Source organism: Melospiza georgiana, chromosome 15 (assembly GCF_028018845.1).
Source record: "Melospiza georgiana isolate bMelGeo1 chromosome 15, bMelGeo1.pri, whole genome shotgun sequence".
Lineage (NCBI taxonomy): Eukaryota > Metazoa > Chordata > Aves > Passeriformes > Passerellidae > Melospiza > Melospiza georgiana.
This window is the reverse complement of record NC_080444.1, coordinates 13849410-13866922: the sequence shown is the minus strand read 5'-3', so window position 1 is coordinate 13866922 and position 17513 is coordinate 13849410. Positions and strand designations below refer to the sequence as shown.

At 40.7% G+C, this 17513-nt stretch overlaps 1 protein-coding gene across 16 annotated transcripts in view; it reads right to left on the bottom strand.

Annotated features, from left to right (window-relative positions):
* The window catches only part of TENM2 (teneurin transmembrane protein 2), a 617488-nt gene that overhangs the window by 53143 nt on the left and 546832 nt on the right, over positions 1–17513 (bottom strand). For all 16 annotated transcript variants that reach the window (XM_058034869.1, XM_058034857.1, XM_058034859.1 and 13 more), the window contains one exon: positions 1691–1837. In XM_058034869.1, coding sequence (XP_057890852.1) covers positions 1691–1837 — 147 coding nt within the window. The remainder of the gene's footprint in view (positions 1–1690; positions 1838–17513) is intronic.

Genomic DNA, 17513 nt, shown 5'->3' with positions numbered 1-17513 from the left:
ATAAACCTCTTATTACAATTTTTCTAATAACATTTCCAACCTTTTTCCTTTCTTTGAGGAAATTCTAATAATACATCTGTTTTCAAATTTCCCTTTATAATCTTCAAAGCATGTAAAAACTGCAAACCTAAGCATTTCACCTTTTAGTTTCTTACACTGAATATTAACACAAGTTTAGTGGGTTTTGTTGTATACTTAAAAGCCAATTATTGTACTCTGGCAGTTAGATTCTGCTTTCTATAATTCAGTAACAGCTATAAAGCAAGTTCTAGTTCTCTGAAACTGAAATAGCTTTTGAACTTCTAAAATACTTTTGTAAGCACTGAGCATGTGAAACCAAGGAACTAACAGAGGATTTACAAATTAAAACAAGTTGATGACATTCAGCTGTTGTTAATATCATGTAATCAAAACCAAATACACCTGTTCCTCAGTTTGGGACTTACTTAAATTAAAATACTGAGCCTAATGACAATTCTACCCTTGATACAGCCCAATGTTGCTTTGCAGTTTTAGGAAATAGATTTATAAAATATTTATTAATCAGCAAACGGCGGATGTTTTCTTTAGATTAATTATTGGCCAAAGGAAAGGGAAGGAGTCTCAAGGAAAAAAAGCTGTGTCTGATGCTTGGTTTATAGCAGATAGCAGAAGCATATGAAAAAGAATCTGTGTGACTTTCTAAAGACATTATATTGAAAGTTAATAAGAACGTTCCTGTAAATTAAGGAGCAAATTAAACAATCTTTTTGAGAAGTAAAACATCTCAGAACTGTTTTCAGGCCACCACGGAAGGCTCAACAAAACCCAAAAAACATCTTTGAAGGGAAACACAGGACACATCCTATATTTAATAGTGATATGCCTGACACAGGGCAGGGAGAACAGAGCAGGGATGTCAGCCCCTTACCCTACACACACATGGAGCACACCTCACCCTGCCCTGCAGAGCCTGGCACGGGGACTGTACAGCGTGACAGCAAGGGACAGCCTGGCAAGGGGACTGTGCAGTGTGACAGCAAGGGACAGCCTGGCACGGGCTGTGCACAGCAGGGACAGCCTGGCAGAAGCTAAGGGACAGCTTGGCATGGGCTGTGGGACACCAAGGGACAGACTGGCAGAAGCTAAGGGACAGCTTGGCATGGGCTGTGGGACACCAAGGGACAGCCTGGTAGGGGCGAGGGACAGCAAGGGACAGCCTGGCAGGGCTGTGCACAGCAGGGACAGTCTGGAATGGGGACTGTGCAGTGTGACACCAAGGGACAGCCTGGCAGGGCTGTGCCCAGCAGGGACAGTCTGGCAGGGCTGTGGGACACCAAGGGACAGCCTGGCAGGGGCTGTGGGACACCGAGGGACAGCCTGGCAGGGGCTGTGGGACAGCCTGGCAGGGCTGTGCCCAGCAAGCAGGGGACAAGGCCAGCACGGTGGCTCTGTGGCCGCTCCGGGGGGCACAGGGCGCTCCGTGCCGCTGCCTCAGAAGCAGCAGCAGCCGCAGCTCCGCTCGGGCCGCGCTCCCAGCCGGGCTGGCCTGGCACCGAGCCGGGCTCCCTGCGGGTCCCGCCCGGCCGCAGCTCGCTGTCCGTGCTGGAGAGCGATGTGACCCGTGCCAGCAGTGCGGGACATGGCGGGACATGGCAGGACAGTGCCTCCCGAGGCCCTCCGCCCGCCGGCACTGACGAGCCCCGCTCACCTCCCTCGTTGTCCTTGCTGTCGGCGCAGGCCGTCTCCATGGCCACGCTGCAGCCCGGGCCCCTCCAGCCGCTCTGGCAGACGCACTGCCAGCTGTTCTGGCCCAGCGTGCACCTCCCGTTGCCGTTGCACAGGTCCGGACAGCCATCTGCGAGGACAAACGGACACGGTGAGCCCCGGGCACCCCCTCCCCGCTGCGCTCAGGCCGTGCTACTGTGCAGACAAAAAGGCTCGGTCCTGCCACCGCCGGGAGCGCTCGGTTAACGAAGGGACACCCTGCAGCAATGGGGATCTAGCTCAGGAGCCCTACTCCTGTAACACCTGTCTGAAGAACCCTCTGAAGGTCCAGACCTTGAGCTGATAGAAATGACAGCCTGCTGACAGATCTGTCTCTTATTTTTCCCTCTGTATGTGCGTACACATCTTCTTCAACAAGCTCGTCCATGCTCAGAGGACTTTTTGTAGTGAGTATCGCATTATTCTCCAGAATAATTTATTTAAACTTTGTGTCTAAACACAAAGTTTAAATAAATACTTTTATCTATTTAAATAAATGAATTAATATCTTCCTTCATTGATGGTAATTTTAGAATACCTACTTATTTAACACTAAGTTTACTTATATTTTGGTGTCACATCTTACACTTTCTGAAAAAAACATATTAGAAGAGATATCCCCTCAAAGATGAGTGTTTTGAATGGACTATGAATATGACATGACTTATTGTATAGCAAGAGCCAAATTAGGAACAAAAATATTAATTAGCTAAGCTACTTACATGTTCTAACAAATGTCCATAGGTGATAGAATACCTCAACTCCTTTCTCCGGGAAGTAAATGAGTCCCAGGAGACATTAGAGTATCTTACTGAATATTCATTATGGAAAAAGGTAAGAAAACCAAACTGCAGCCTTGGTATATACAACCAGATCCATCAATACCCAATCCGCACAAGCACAGCTATTTTTTGTCTGTGGGGTGACAGAAGATTTGAGGCCAACCTCTCAGAGCACCTCTTTGAGCAGGAGGAGAAGGCTGTGCTGCCTGACAATAGGTTTTTCCTTTTACAAACCTGTTCCGAAAGCCACAGCTCTGAGTTTGTCTCCTCCTGCCCCTCCCAGCTGCCTTGGCTGTAGCCAGGTGAAGTCAGAGAGCAATTTCTCTGACCCCAGACTCATTCTCACAATGCTGCAGCAGCTTCCTATACAACAAAGTGATGCCCCTGGAACTCACAGCTGGTATCATGAGAGGTCAGAGACTATTCAGTTCATGTTACACAGAAAGCTGTTGGCTGACAGAAATAAGTCCTACAAGTTGTTGTGTATTAAAAAAAAAAAAAGTCTCTTTCACTTAGATTTAGGATTATTTTGCCACTACATATCTTAGCTTAAAAAAAACCAGTTACTTTTGCAGCACAGGTAATAGATTTTCAAGACATTTCGTTTATCTCTTCCATTTGTCAGGTTGTTTGAATGACCAATATGATAATGTTTGAAAGGAGGAGGCATCACAGTGTAGGACAAATTATTTGTTTTAAGTGAAAACCAAACAGTAATTGTGAATATACCCATGTGGTTGGTTTTCTACTGAGGCACCGACAAGAATTAAATCACTGAAGCAGTTTGCCTTGCAGCATCTGAGCAAAATGAAAACATGAACAGTGGGGAGCTAGCAAAATCCCTGAAAAGTTTTAAGTGCAGCTGGGGATTAATGGACATGACTTTGCGTTTGGAGAAGAGAGGGAAGGCAGCACCAGTGCCACGGACATGGTGTTGCTAGGAAACACGATGCTACCTCCACAGAGCTCATTTAACTGCAGCCTTCCAAAGGGTTTGAGGAGCATAAATATCAGAAGGAAGGGAGGGAGCAGCAGTACACTACAATAAGATCTAAGTGCTTGGACAATAATGTCTTCCTTAAAAGATCTATTTAGTTAATGATGAATTAGCTTTGAAACAGCTTTAAGTAATGGACAACTAATTAGGTGTTTTGCATGGTTATGTCTCTGTACATGCCTGTGTGCATCTATGGATTTCAGGTTTTGCCTGTCTTCAAGCTAGTATCCATATAGCATTCTAGTCTGTTAGACCAACCAGAAATCAGAGCTCCATTATGATGTAGTAATAACATTTTTCTTCTTTAAAAGGCTTATATTTAGCAATTGCACTGCCTATCTGTTTAAATCTTCCTACCAGTGCATGTGAGCAGTGATTGTTACTGATGAACACCTGCACACACAGGATTTCCACATATCTCACGGGCCTGGTGGCCACCAAGGGGTTTGGAGAGTGGACAGGGTGACCAAGTGCCTGCCTGAGGAGCCATGAGAGCCCAGGCTCAGTGGCACAGCTGGACAGATGGCCTTTGCTGGCCAGGCTCCCTGCAGGCAGCACCCCCAGCTCTCCCTGCTGTGGCAGAGCCTGCCTGCATTCTGCAGCGACACTCAGCCTGGGGAATCCTCCCAGAGCCACGCAGGGCAGGGCTATCAGCATCTCATCTCAAGAAGCAATCCCGTGCGGGATGGAGCTCTCACTCACCGCTCAGCAAAGGGCCCTTGGTGCTAAGCAGACAGGTTGCTATTCCTGGTGTGCAGAGAAATTCTCCTCATCTTTTCCATTACAGTATGCTTAATGGAAAATGTCAAGAAGCAAGGTTAAAAAAGAAGAAAGTGCTTGTTTAAAGTGCTAGATTGACAACCTATTTATTCACAGAACAGGCAGAGTACAGGCAACAGCAGTTCGAGTGTCTCACACTTTTCTAGCTGCTGCTGAAGGTGAAACACTAATGCAGCCTCCCTCCTCTCTATCTCCAGCTTGCCTGTGGAATTGGAAGCTGAAAACTTTACTACAAATACATATGAATTCACAATTAAAACAGCAAGAAAGATTTCAGAAAGATTTTTCAGTGTTGCATCAGGAATCTGTGATGAGCATATGAGAGATATCAGAAAGCAAAAACCATGCTATGGACTGTGCTTGGTTCAGAAATGGAGGGTGCTGGATATATTTACAAGAGAATACTCCCAGCTTTCATCTACAGTGAAATTATTCTGAGATGGGTAAATTGTAAGGTGATTAGTTCATATTTGAACTCAACAAATTAATTTCTAGTATCTAGGCAGTACATTAAGAATTCTAATCCAATTTTGGATAAATTCTGCACAGATTTCCTTTTTACTCTGGTATTCCCAAACTTCAGGGATACAATTACACGTGTCCAGCTTCCCACACATATATGGATTTTCCGTTGCATAAACTACTTTAAACTCCAAAACAAACATTTTAAATAAACTAAACCATTTAAGTAAAATAAACCAAACTAAAGTCTGCCCAAAAAATTTTTTGGTTTCAGCCAGAATCTTCAGAACTCCCACTTATGGTGGGGCAAATCTTTCTCCAAAACAAAGAACAGAAAGGGCAGCCAGGGAAAGAGAAGTCAGAGAAACCTTTCTCTTTATAAGTTTCCAAACTCTGATGGAAGAGGTAGTCTCTTAGTATAATGAAAAGGACAAAAAAGAATAGGAGAGATGAAGGGAAAAAAAAATCTAAATGGTGTTTCAGAGCCGCTTAGAGAAAAGCATTATGCTTTTAGCCTCTGGTCAGTTTGTACATGGAAAAATAGAAGTAAATCAAGAGTTTGTGTCTTTTGAGTCCTTCTGATGCTGTGCCATCAGCCGTTTATTCTGCAAACAGCATCTCCCAGCAGAGTGGGCTCCCAGCAGCTGTCCCCATTTAGGGCACATGGGCACAGCTACATCTGGAATGTGGTATCTCCTGTTTATCTTTCCACATGACCTCATCTCACACACCCTGATCCAAAGCCTGCTGGCACTCACTGGAGCCTTTCCAGTGACTTCAGCTGGGGCTGGATCAGGTGCTCCTGTGGGTGCAAAGCCCTGCAGTGAAGAGTATGTTCTACACACAGTGTTTTCTCACTCACTGGATGCACACGAGTTTCAAGGGGAACATTCAAATTACATTTCAATCCTCATCTTCTCATTAAAGCTGTTAACTACAGAACTGGAGCAAATAAAAGTAGTCGGGGATATGATGGTACCTAAAGAATTTAGAGAAATGACATAAAAGCAATAATGACAATAGCCTGTTTAATTTGGATTTTAGAGGATAATCACTGTTTCCATATTTTCTGTTCATTCCTTCGGTGAGCTGCTGGTATGCCTACAGCTATCTAATAATAAATGAGCTACATAGAATGAGGTACCTAGCAACACTGAAAATAAAATCATGCTTTTTATTTGCTATTGTTATTTTTTAATCCTTCAATTCCAAAGCCTTCAGGGCTTAGTTAAAGCCAAAGAAAGGGCATACAAATAAAAATGACACAGTGTTATGGTAGGCACAGGCACAAGTCATTTTCTACAGAGTAATACTTCAACTGAAATAAACTCAAACCCCAAACACGGAATGAAACACATGTCAATGAACCAGAGTGTTGCTTGAGTGGAAGGTGAGGCCCCTGTGAGTGAGTTTTGACAGTTCCAGAACAGGCTGGGGCCATGCAGAGGCACCAGCCCAGGGCTCTGAGGCAGGGCAGTGACACTGATTGACAAATTGCTGAGAATGAAGCCAGGCTCTCAGTGCAGCACAGAGCCACTGCCATGTACCACAGCAGAGCTGCTGCTTCCACACAGGGCTCACACACAGCAGGAGCCTCTCCTGGCACTCAAGGGTTTGTCACCAGCATGCTCTCACTGGCTGCCTTGCTATTTCTTTTTTTTTTTTTTTTAGAAAAAAAAAATTTAAAACTACTCAACACCCTAAGTATTTCATTAAGCAACATATCAAACAAAGAAATAAAGAATAAATATCTACTTGCACATGTGCTGTGCAGATGAATACATGCCTGAGTTAGAACTACAGACTGGCCCAGCTACAATTGCATTTATTGAACTGGCGGAAAAAAAAAAAAAAAAAACAACCAACAACAGTCAAAAAGTATGTTTAAAGAGCCCTGCAATTTTCCACTCCAATGTTGGAATCCATAAAGTTAGAGGGTTTTTAGGAAATGGTTAAAAAAGTATAGGCTTCAGACTGAAGTTTTGTTAGCATTGCAAATACAGCAGAAAAGTTTCCCAAGCAGTAGAGCATACGTGACAAACAACAATAGGCCTCTGTAGAATTGGCTTAAGGATGGCAACAAGGTTATTTAATGTATATCTTTAGAAGGTTAGCATGAATAGAGCTCTGTTCTTTGTCTCTTATGAACCAGTCTTTGTTTTAACTACCATTACGTGTGTTTTATAAGATTGGATAGAATGCTTGTCAATATGTGTTGTTCTATGTATGATTGGCTGAAATCTAGACTGAGGTGGTTTTATGTCATTCTGTATTACCCCACCTTCCCTGACATTCCTTGTGGATCAGCGAGCTGTTGACATCCTGTCTCCATTGTCTAACAATGTCCTTAGACTGATGTGCTGAAAAAATAAAAAAAAAGCTCTTCATTGGTCTGGTTTGTCCAGTGTTGTCCATATTTGGACATTCTGCCGCGGCAAGTGGGTTCCTTTTTCAAAACGTGGGTTCCTGACACAATTGGACATATATTTCCCATATATACCCTTCCCCCTCTCTCCAATACTTCCTCTGCAGATAAACAATTAGGAATTTTAAGTAACGTTTCTTAAATTGCCTGGGATATGTATTTCATAACAGAATGATCTATCCTGCAATTCCAGTCTTTCTCACATAAGGGCAGGAACTCAGGGAACACCCAACTCTCCAAACAAAACAGAGAAATAGGAGAAAAAACCTGTGACTGTTTAGAAGTAAAGATTGCACAAAAGGGAACTGCTGGCATGAAAAAGTCTCAAGTACAGTCACTTGCATCTTTCTGAAAGAAAAGAACAAAAGAAAGATACAGAGACACACACACACACAAACAAAAAGAGAGGGAAACTCATGTTTCAGCAGAGAACACAAAAATTTGAGATTGAAGAAAACCCCAGGGGTGCAAGAGCTTCACACCTTGTTAACAAGGGATTGCTGCCAGAACTTTCCATGTTACCCAAATTCATGTTCAGTGACTCAGGCAAAGGGGCTCCTGTGATTTGGGGAGAGACTCCCTCGAGGTCTCCCTCTTGTGCACAACCAACAGAGCTCTGTCACCAGCTTTGGTGTGACCCCTCCAAGCTGCTGGGCCGGGAAAAGAGGAGGACAGGTTGTGCTACACTGTCCTGAGACTTGGGGAAACCAAACAGAAACCAACCAAATGTCCATGTCTGCTCAGAATGCTGAGTACACACACACAGTTTCAGCTGAGCCCAGAATTTGGGCTCCTAATACACAGACAGTTTCCACAAGGAAGGGAGAGTGCCTTATGGGAAGGTCAGCATCAGACGGAGGAGCCTCTGCACTGCTGCACTCCCAGTGCTCTGTGACAGCCAGGCAGGGCTCTCTCTGCACCCCAAAATTGCAAATGTGAGCACAAGGACAGCTCCTCCTGCACAGAGCCCAACATCAGCAAAGGACTTATGTGAAATATAACCTAAGAAACTGCTGCAGCCCAGCCACACAGCTCCTTCCAGAGGCCAAGCAGGTTATTTGCTGAAATTTTGAGCTAAAATTTGACCCTACCAGCATATTTGAGTTACACAGTGTATTCTTTTCAAACAAGACTCATATCCAACTCCTATTCATATCCCCAATAAAAAGATATATAAAAGATGCAGTAAAAATTTGTATTTAAGATAGCTGGGTCTTTCAAATTAATCTTACTGTAACAAAATCCATTTAGAATATAATTCCAGGTAAAATTGCATTCATAAAACTAGTACCAAAACCATAATCTTTTATTGCAATAATGTTTCTGATATCACATACAAGCACTGGCATCGTCCTTTGTAATATGTAATATCCTTTCTGAGAAAGAAGCCTTCTCAAGCTGAATTTATCTCTAAAATAACGTCTATTTAAAGAGTTTTGTGGCAGCATAATGATAAAGTGACCTATCAGACAGGATGTATAAATTCAGTCAATTGAAGGGCAACATGCAAAACACTGACTTCATGTTTGAAAGAATAGCTAACCTAATTACAATGTATACTAGGCTTAATGTAATTTAGGATTTTTGTAGGAAGACATTCTCAGTTCAGTCATTAGCTTCAAAATACTTTTTTCACTTCACAAATCCTCCACATATTGCATAGAGGAGGAATGAATTCCTTTCCTCCTTAGACAAGAACCTCCACATAAGATAAAAAATAAAAATCTTGTTATAAATCATGTTAAGAAATGCTAATTGCATTTTTTTGACCACAACTCCTTTAGTGTACAAAAAAACTTTACCAAATTGAGGAGTTTAAGTCAATCAAAATGCCCAGGAAGCCAAGTTAGCATTCAGAGTGACCTAATAGAACTGCTCCCCTTCTGACAGTGCTACTCAATAGTAGCTTTCATCAGTACTTCAAATTCAATTTGAATTCAGTAATGTGAGGGAGTGGGATTTGTGCACACACACACGGATACACAAGCAGGGAGCTGCAGTGAGAACAAGCAGATGTTACAAACTGCTTAAGCAGCTCAATCCCCTGCAGAAGATGCACAGCACCGAGGGGTAGCAGCCTGTAGGGGGTTTGCAGGGGGTCTGCACCAACATTTGTGGGTCCAAGTCTGGTGTCTGACCCCAAAACCACCCCACTCTGAAGGGCGCCTGGACCAGTTGACCTGCTGACATCCCTCCTAAACTGAATTATCCACCATCCCTTTGGTTTTAGAGCTTTACATTTCATAATTCTCAGGGCAGGGAATCCCAGTTTTCTCAGGCACTATTAAAATATAATTGCTTGCTATTCATTAGATATTAATGCCTGCATAGAATTTATAATTTAGCAATTAACTTTCAGGTATGCAAATGCTGATCCCATGTAAGTGTGCAGGTTATCTCTGGCAGAAGAATAAATATGAGCCTCAATAGAGGCAGGCAGTTTCCTCTCTTACTGTGTGGCAGATTAGTACCTTCTGTCCCTCAAATTTGGCACAGAACTTTGGAATCCCTTCAGGATGAAAAACACTATTTAGACACGTGCATTATATTTTGCAGCTGATCTTCTTAAAGTATTAATCACATGGATTCCATTAAATGTCTGCACACTGTATGGGTTTGGATTTAAGAGCTCCAACATTCCAATTTTCCAAAAGAAAAATCCAAAGAAAGTGCCAGAGAAGAAACCAGAAGTTTTTATGAAGTTTTGTGGAATAGTTTGGAATGAAAAATAGTAGCAATGCTCTAAATGTTTTATGCCTTCTGGCTTGCAGCAGTCCTAAATCTTCATGGCATTAAAATATGATTACAAGTGGCCAAAAATAATGGGTATTTGAATATTAAAATAAATATATCTCACATGTCTGTTAAGGCTAGAATTTATGGAGTTTGAAAATAAACAAATATAAAGTATGAAATAATGCTCATGACCTAGGAGCAGTATTCCACCACATGGGCAATGTATGCAAAACAAATTAAAATAGATAAGCAATATATTCTGAGTTATGGGTATGCTGAGTTGTTTGGCAGATATAGGATAGAGGATGAATATTTCAATACATAAAATATACTTTATAAACATTCCTTTAATTCTAAAGTGCAAGGCACCATTCTGCATCCCCTGTCAATAAACATAAGCCTCACGAATATCATACCATTTTCCAATTTTTATATCTACCAACTGCACAAATAGCTAATAAAAGCTACAGAAATAAAAATGTTGCATTCTCAAATGAACTGCTTTAAGTCCTGCATGCATAAAACAGTTATCTTTATGTTCCTTTTTTTATCTGTTTACATGGCAAAGGAAAAAACATCCCAATCCTTCAGATCTAGCCAGTTGCTTTGATATTTAAACACTAAATAAATCTGCGAAAGTGATTTTGATCTACAAGGGAGCTCATCTTCTCCATCTCACCCCAAAGAAAGCCAAGAGTATTTAATCTGCACTTGGAAGAAATTTGGAAGACAAACGAGCTCTTCAAGCTCTGCTTGCTTTACATTAAACATATTTACTACCAGGCAACTGATGGCTCTGCTCCTCCCCTCGCCTCACCACAAGTGTCCTTAATTCTCTGGAACGAATACTTAAGTCTTTCTGCTGCTGGGCAGAGCATTTATTTTCCATTTCTCTGTAGAAGCCATCAGAAGCACCAATGAGACTTTTAATTTGATTGCCTTGCATCTATATTTGACAGCTTTTAAGCCATCCCAGGGCAGGCAGGTTGTTACTACTTCCACTGGGACTGTTTGCCAAGAGAATTTAGTAAGAGAAACACAAAGTAAGGGAGTGGGAGATGAAGCCAAGAAATCTGGAGACCACTGTGCCCCAGCTCCAACAGGATTGAGTGACCAGGAGAATCAGTATATTGAATTAATAAACTCCATTCACTGATTCATGCCAAGCAAAAAAGTGCAAAGCTATGTATTGTCAGGATATTTGCTTTAGTTTAAAAAAATCAACAAAACAAGGTAAAGCAGAAACAGGTCAGTTAAAAGGAATTTCCAATAACAAATAATAGTAGGGGTAGTAATAATAATAATAATAATGATAATAATAAAGAAAATCTACGGTCTATGCAAGGGACATCTAAAAGATAATATTGTGTAATTACATTACATTTTGTACATTAATAATGTAAAGTTTTGTGTAATTAACTCTTTCTTTGCAATGCTGAAAACATGTGAGTAACTCATAGGATCTCTAAACATAACAAACAGATGCCAAAGAAATTTTTCTTTTCTATCCAGGTCATCACTTTTCTTAGTGTTCCAGGGGAAAGGTACCAGAGTATGAGACTGCCCTGAAGATCAGCATTCAAATAAAATCAGAATTTAGGTTTCCCCACTCTGCCTGTGTCCCATAATTTCACTGGGGTATGGTGTCACTGTCGCTTCTTTACAGCTCAACTGCCACCACCCCCTTTCAAGGAGCATGTTAGAACCATGTTAATTAGGCTTTCCTGTAGCTGATGGCCATTTGTTCAGAGCTGTGAACTGAGCAGAGTGCAGCCCTTTCCCACTGCTCAGCACCAGCACCATCCTGCTGGGCTTGGGCTGCAGAGGAGTTCCAGCAGGTTCCCCTGGTGTGCCACCAGCAGCTGCCAGGGTGACACCAGAGTGGTCCCCAAGGCTTGGTGCAGTTTGGTGCAGGTTCCCCTGGTGTGCCACCAGCAGCTGCCAGGGTGACACCAGAGTGGTCCCCAAGGCTTGGTGCAGTTTGGTGCAGGTTCCCCTGGTGTGCCACCAGCAGCTGCCAAGGTGACACCAGAGTGGTCCCCAAGGCTGAGTGCAGTTTGGTGCAGGTTCCCCTGGTGTGCCACCAGCAGCTGCCAGGGTGACACCAGAATGGTCCCCAAGGCTTGGTGCAGTTTGGTGCAGGTTCCCCTGGTGTGCCACCAGCAGCTGCCAGGGTGACACCAGAGTGGTCCCCAAGGCTTGGTGCAGTTTCACTCTCTGAGATCTCACAGATCACAACCCAGCAAAGAAAACTGGGGACAGCTCTGCCTTTCAGGGTAAACACATATGTGGGAATAGGCTTAATCAGGCACAGTGCATATCCAATTTGCTCTAATAACTGCTGTAAGCACTCAGGAAGTTTATGTAAAAATCCTTTTTAATGGTGTCACTCACTGGAAAAGCTCTCCTGCAGTTTAGTGACACAGCCTGGCTCCTCAAGGTACAAATCTACCCAAACTTGTATGCGGGTTCTGCAGCATGCTCACTTGCTTCTCATCATGAAGGAAACCACTCACCACCTGCAATTATTTCCTAGGCTGGGCTCAAGTTACCTAATTCATGTAAGGGATCAGTAGCAGTAGCCCTGTGGAAGTTCATCTTTAATAAACCTATAATCTTTAGTCATAGGACAAAAATTCAGAAGCAATACTGATGAGAACTGACATTTTCCTTTTCCCTTCACTGTCATTTATTCACTTTTGAGTGACATCCCTTCTTGCATTTCATTACGTTTTTATCTCAAGCATTAAAATACAGCAAATAAATTATTAAGATCTGGGGACATATTCTGCAAATAACTTTATTAAATCTCCCTTTTAGTATCAATGGGAATGCTCACTTCAGAAACGAGAAACATTATATGCAACTTACTAGGAATTTTTAAAACTGCAGTGTTTAATATTGGAATTTCTGACAAAAATCCTTAATAAGTAGGGGAAACTGTAACTATATAAATTGAGTAAATAGATGCAGTCTTCAATGGAAGGCACACATCTTAAATCCTCCCAGTTCTGCTGAATAAATATTTCCCTTTACAAAGCATCTCTTACTTTAAAATTTTAATGCAGTAAAAGCTTTTAAATTAGTTAATGAGGATCTTAGGAATTTCATGGTAACTAGAAACACAGATACTGGTCAAAGATGACAGATTTTACTGAGCATATTCTCTGTGTATGGAAGATTGAAAGATTAAAAGGAATGGGGATATAATTAGATTGTAATAAGCATTGTCTTAATTGTACTTAAAAAAACCCCAACAACTTTCATGTGGAATGGAAATATTAACAAATTTAGGAGACATTTCAGTGTATCCAAAAAGTCTGCTGAGTGATATTTCACTGCTAATTGACACTTTTGATTAAGTATATAAAGTACTGTTTATAATTAAGAGTGGGTCTGAGTGATTTTAATTCACATTTTTCCTCAGCATACAAGCAATCAAAATTGTTATGGAATATATAACAGAAGACTCCAATGAAAAATCAGCCAGTGTCCATTCAGCCTTCACAAATAGGGTGACCTTGACTTTGATGCCCTATTCTCTAAATATGGCAGGCTTTCTCCATTCTAAATCAATATTTCTGACTTATTTTGGAAAAAAAAAAAGTTTCAAACATTCATAGGACACACTGAAGATATATATGGATTGGTTTCATGATAAAGAATCAATTAATAATGATCCAAGGGAGACAGGAACAAAAAAGCAGTTTTACCCCTATTCCAAAGCCAATAAAAAGATGAATTGTATCTAAAAATCTGTGTCACTCTACTCCCTCACCCTGATTCAGCTGTTAGCAATGCCACATGGGAGCAATGTTAACCTTCATTTCAGAATCCTTACAAACCCTATGCAGTGATTTTCTGTCCTAAGCCTAAAGCATCTTTTCAATTGCTTCTGAAACAAGAAAAGGCACATTGCTGCTGCTTTTCCTGCACTGTTATAAAGCTACTCTTAAAAGGAAAAATAAGGATTAATCAGAATCTGCAAACATTTTAACAAATTCATTCACTTTTCAACAACAAATAATGATTCATGGCTTCCTGCTTACAGTAACACCTTTATGGTCCAATTGCAATGGATTCTGCAATTTAAAAATAAAATATGGAAGAGGAAGAGAAACACCCATTTTTTATAGAACTACTTCATTCTGAGCATACTATCTTCCATTGTAGGACTGGATGCTATAATGCTAATTCCTCTTGGTTTGAGAGATAACTGGTCTGTAACCCAGCATACACACATTCTGCCTTGCTTTATGGAATGGAAAGCAGTCTGAACAGTTTAAATTTAAACTGTGCTGAAAGGTGGATGGCAGCATGCTACATCAGGGACTCAGTTCTGGAATACCCAGTGGTTTAAACAAAAAGTCAGTTCTCTCATCTGTGTCTCTGTTTTTAGGAGAATCAGCATCTTCTGGGACATTTAGGGGTTTGTGTTTGTACATGCTGAAGTTACAAAAATAGCTTCAGTGCTATCCTTGAGGAGCTCCTTCACAAGAAACTCAGTAATGCCTTATGATTCCTAACAATTGGAAAATCACACTATTTGAAGCAGCACCACTTTCAAAATCAATAAACCATCATGATCCAGGAAAAAAAATGCTATTCCTAAACAGATTTTTTGTTGTTGTTAATTTGTGCTTTTAGATAATTGTCCTCTTAGTATTGCTTCTAAACTAAAATCACAACCTAGCAACCTAGTAATATTCTCCACTACAAACTGATTTAGTTTTTAATTAAAAAGAATGGTTTTAATCACAATTGCATCCTTATATTTACTTCTTAGACACCAAAGTTATTATCCCTACTAATTCTCTTCAGAACAGAGACTGCACCTTGATGCATTGTGGTTCTTTGGCTCACTTGTTCAATGCTATGAAAAACTATTTGAAAGAAAATTAAAACATATATGGTCCAGATGAATTATGAATCTTAGTTATTTTTCAAACTCTTGAACAACTTTAGTCTTCCAACACCTACCTAAAAAAATACTCATCTGAAATTTTATAATTAAACAGAGAAGAAATTAATCTTCACATGGGTTCATGTAAAAATATACTGAAATGTTAGAAGTGTTTATACTTTTCAAATATATGAACAATTAATTATTAGCTCATGCAGTTCAATCTACCCTAATCAAGCCAGAACATTTAAAAAGAAATATCTAAAACTTTTCTCACAGCTATTTTGATGCTATCTTGTTTTCCAGCATTTTAAAAGCAGGATACAGTCTATTGATGCTGAGTCTGATCAAACTGCTTTGCACTGGACTCTTAATACAAACTAAAGATACAGTGGGATCAGGAAAAAAGCAATAAACTTAGATTTTTTTTTTTTTTGTCAAAATGATGGCTCCTTAGTTCCAGAATTCAGGAGTGGAATAGAGGAAGGCAGGTGAGGGGGGCAGGACTTGGGGGCTACTTTGCAAACCCTGTTTGAGAGACCCCAGAGCCTGTTTGACACTTGAACAGCTGGGACTCATGGCCCAGCTCCCAAAAACCAGAGAGCCACCACAAGAAAATCCACCCCAGATGTCAGACACCACTCATGGGCCACACAGCTGGCTGATCACAGTAAGGCAAGAATAAAAATATGTTTTAAGAGTAGTAGAGTTAGAGGAAGAAAAGCTTGATGTGGATAAGCAGACAGCCATGTCTCCCCCGCCTAAATTTTCATTAAGGATAATGTTTTGATCCATGTCACAGCAAATCCTTCATGAAAGCAAACTTGCTACTTTTCCATGAAAACTGCTTAACTGTTTAAGAGAGGTGCTTGGTGCTTTTTTTGAGTGAAATATTTAAGTGTGCAGTGCTCAGGGTCAGCTCTCAGAGCTGAAAATCCTCAGGGAACAGCTGGGCCATGAATCCTTTCTGCTCTAATCCCGTTAGTGAATGAAGAGAGGATGATGACAAACACAGCAACCTCAATATATCATGTCCTGCTTTTCCTCTGGCTTTCAGCAGCCTGGCTCTGAACTGCTGATTAATGAGACACCAGCACTGCTTTGTCTCCATCTATCCCAGCATGGATGTGTTTTGAAGACAACTGACAGCCTGAGATGGACAGTAATATGTCAATCAACACAACATCACTGAAAACACGACAGTAGAATGTGCTGGAAATTGTAGAAATCTACTCAGTTGGACACAATTTCTTGGCAGCTATAAATCAGGTAATAGCAACCTCGGGATTATTCCAATTATTTTTCACTTTCAACATGAAGAGATGAAAATTGACTAAAGCATCAGACTCAAATACCTTCAAGAATACTCAAGTTTGTATTCAGCTCTTACATTTCAGTAACCCAAATTATGTTTGCAATTTCTTTGGGCAAATAAGATATATTATATGATGATTTCTGTTGGACAGCAAACTTTGCTTCTTTTTATATGTATAGAAAGGCTATATGTAAAATGAAATAGGCTGAGGCAGGAATAATCTCCAGAAGCATCATTATCCTATTGAGCATTTCATAAGCAGGTCAGAACAGGGCTGGAAAGAAAGAAGGAATAAGAGAAAAGAGCTGGATAACATAAATTTTGTAAAAACTTTCTTCAATAAGAATGGCTCATGATACCTCGTAACTTGTGCTCTGAACAAGTGCCCATATTCATTCCTTAAGATCTGTTAAAAAACTGTCTAAGTAAGGGCTTTTAGTGAAAGAAGGATGTATCAATATTCAGCATCAGTGTGTATTCATCCTCAGTGAGTAGTTACTGCACAAGAGAGAGCTGACAGCTTAGAGAGAAGCCTTTCAATAGTTTCATTTTTCCCCGAAGCCCTAAATAGATCACACAGCAAAATCCTGAACTGACACCTCAGAGGTTCTACAGAGACCATTTTTTCCTTTTTATTTCTGACATTAATATTTTTTAATACAACATTAAACTAAGAAAATATTGAGCAGAGAATTTCAAAAGCATCAAATATCTTAGGAAGACAAGTCTCTAACTTATAATGCATCCTACTATTAATTTGATACTAAATTGGCAAGAAGCTGAAAAGAAAAAACAACCAACAAAACCCTTTGCAAAGCTTTGCATCTGAAATATTATTCCACCGAGTTTGCAGCAGTCAGGCAAAACACATTTGACTTTATTTGCATCTTCAAGCATGAAAGGTTATGTGAAACTGATACTGAAGATGCAGGAATGATACCTTGAGAATGTATAAGCAAGAATAATAGTGATCAAGAAAAAGGTAGCTTTAACAGGAATATGAACAGCAGGTCTCAAAAGCATGGACAGCTATTGTTCTCTTTTGTATTTCTTTCTTAGTAAGTATAAATATTATATATATGTATATACGTGGCTGTTTCTCAGGGTCCAGCTCTACCTTTCTGTCTCTATACAATCCATGCCACTGACCTCTCACAAGCATTCCTGTGGCTTTGTTGTTTTGTTTCCAGCAACATTGTGTAATTCACTCCCTTGCTGAAGCTCTGCTTGACACCACAGGGTACAAAATAATACAGAAAATATTATCTGCAGGAGAAGAGAAGATTGTCTGGCTCCTGGAATACTGCTAGGAACAGCATAATCGGCTCTGCCCTTTCAAAAGTTAGATCAGCTCCCTGATTGATTGC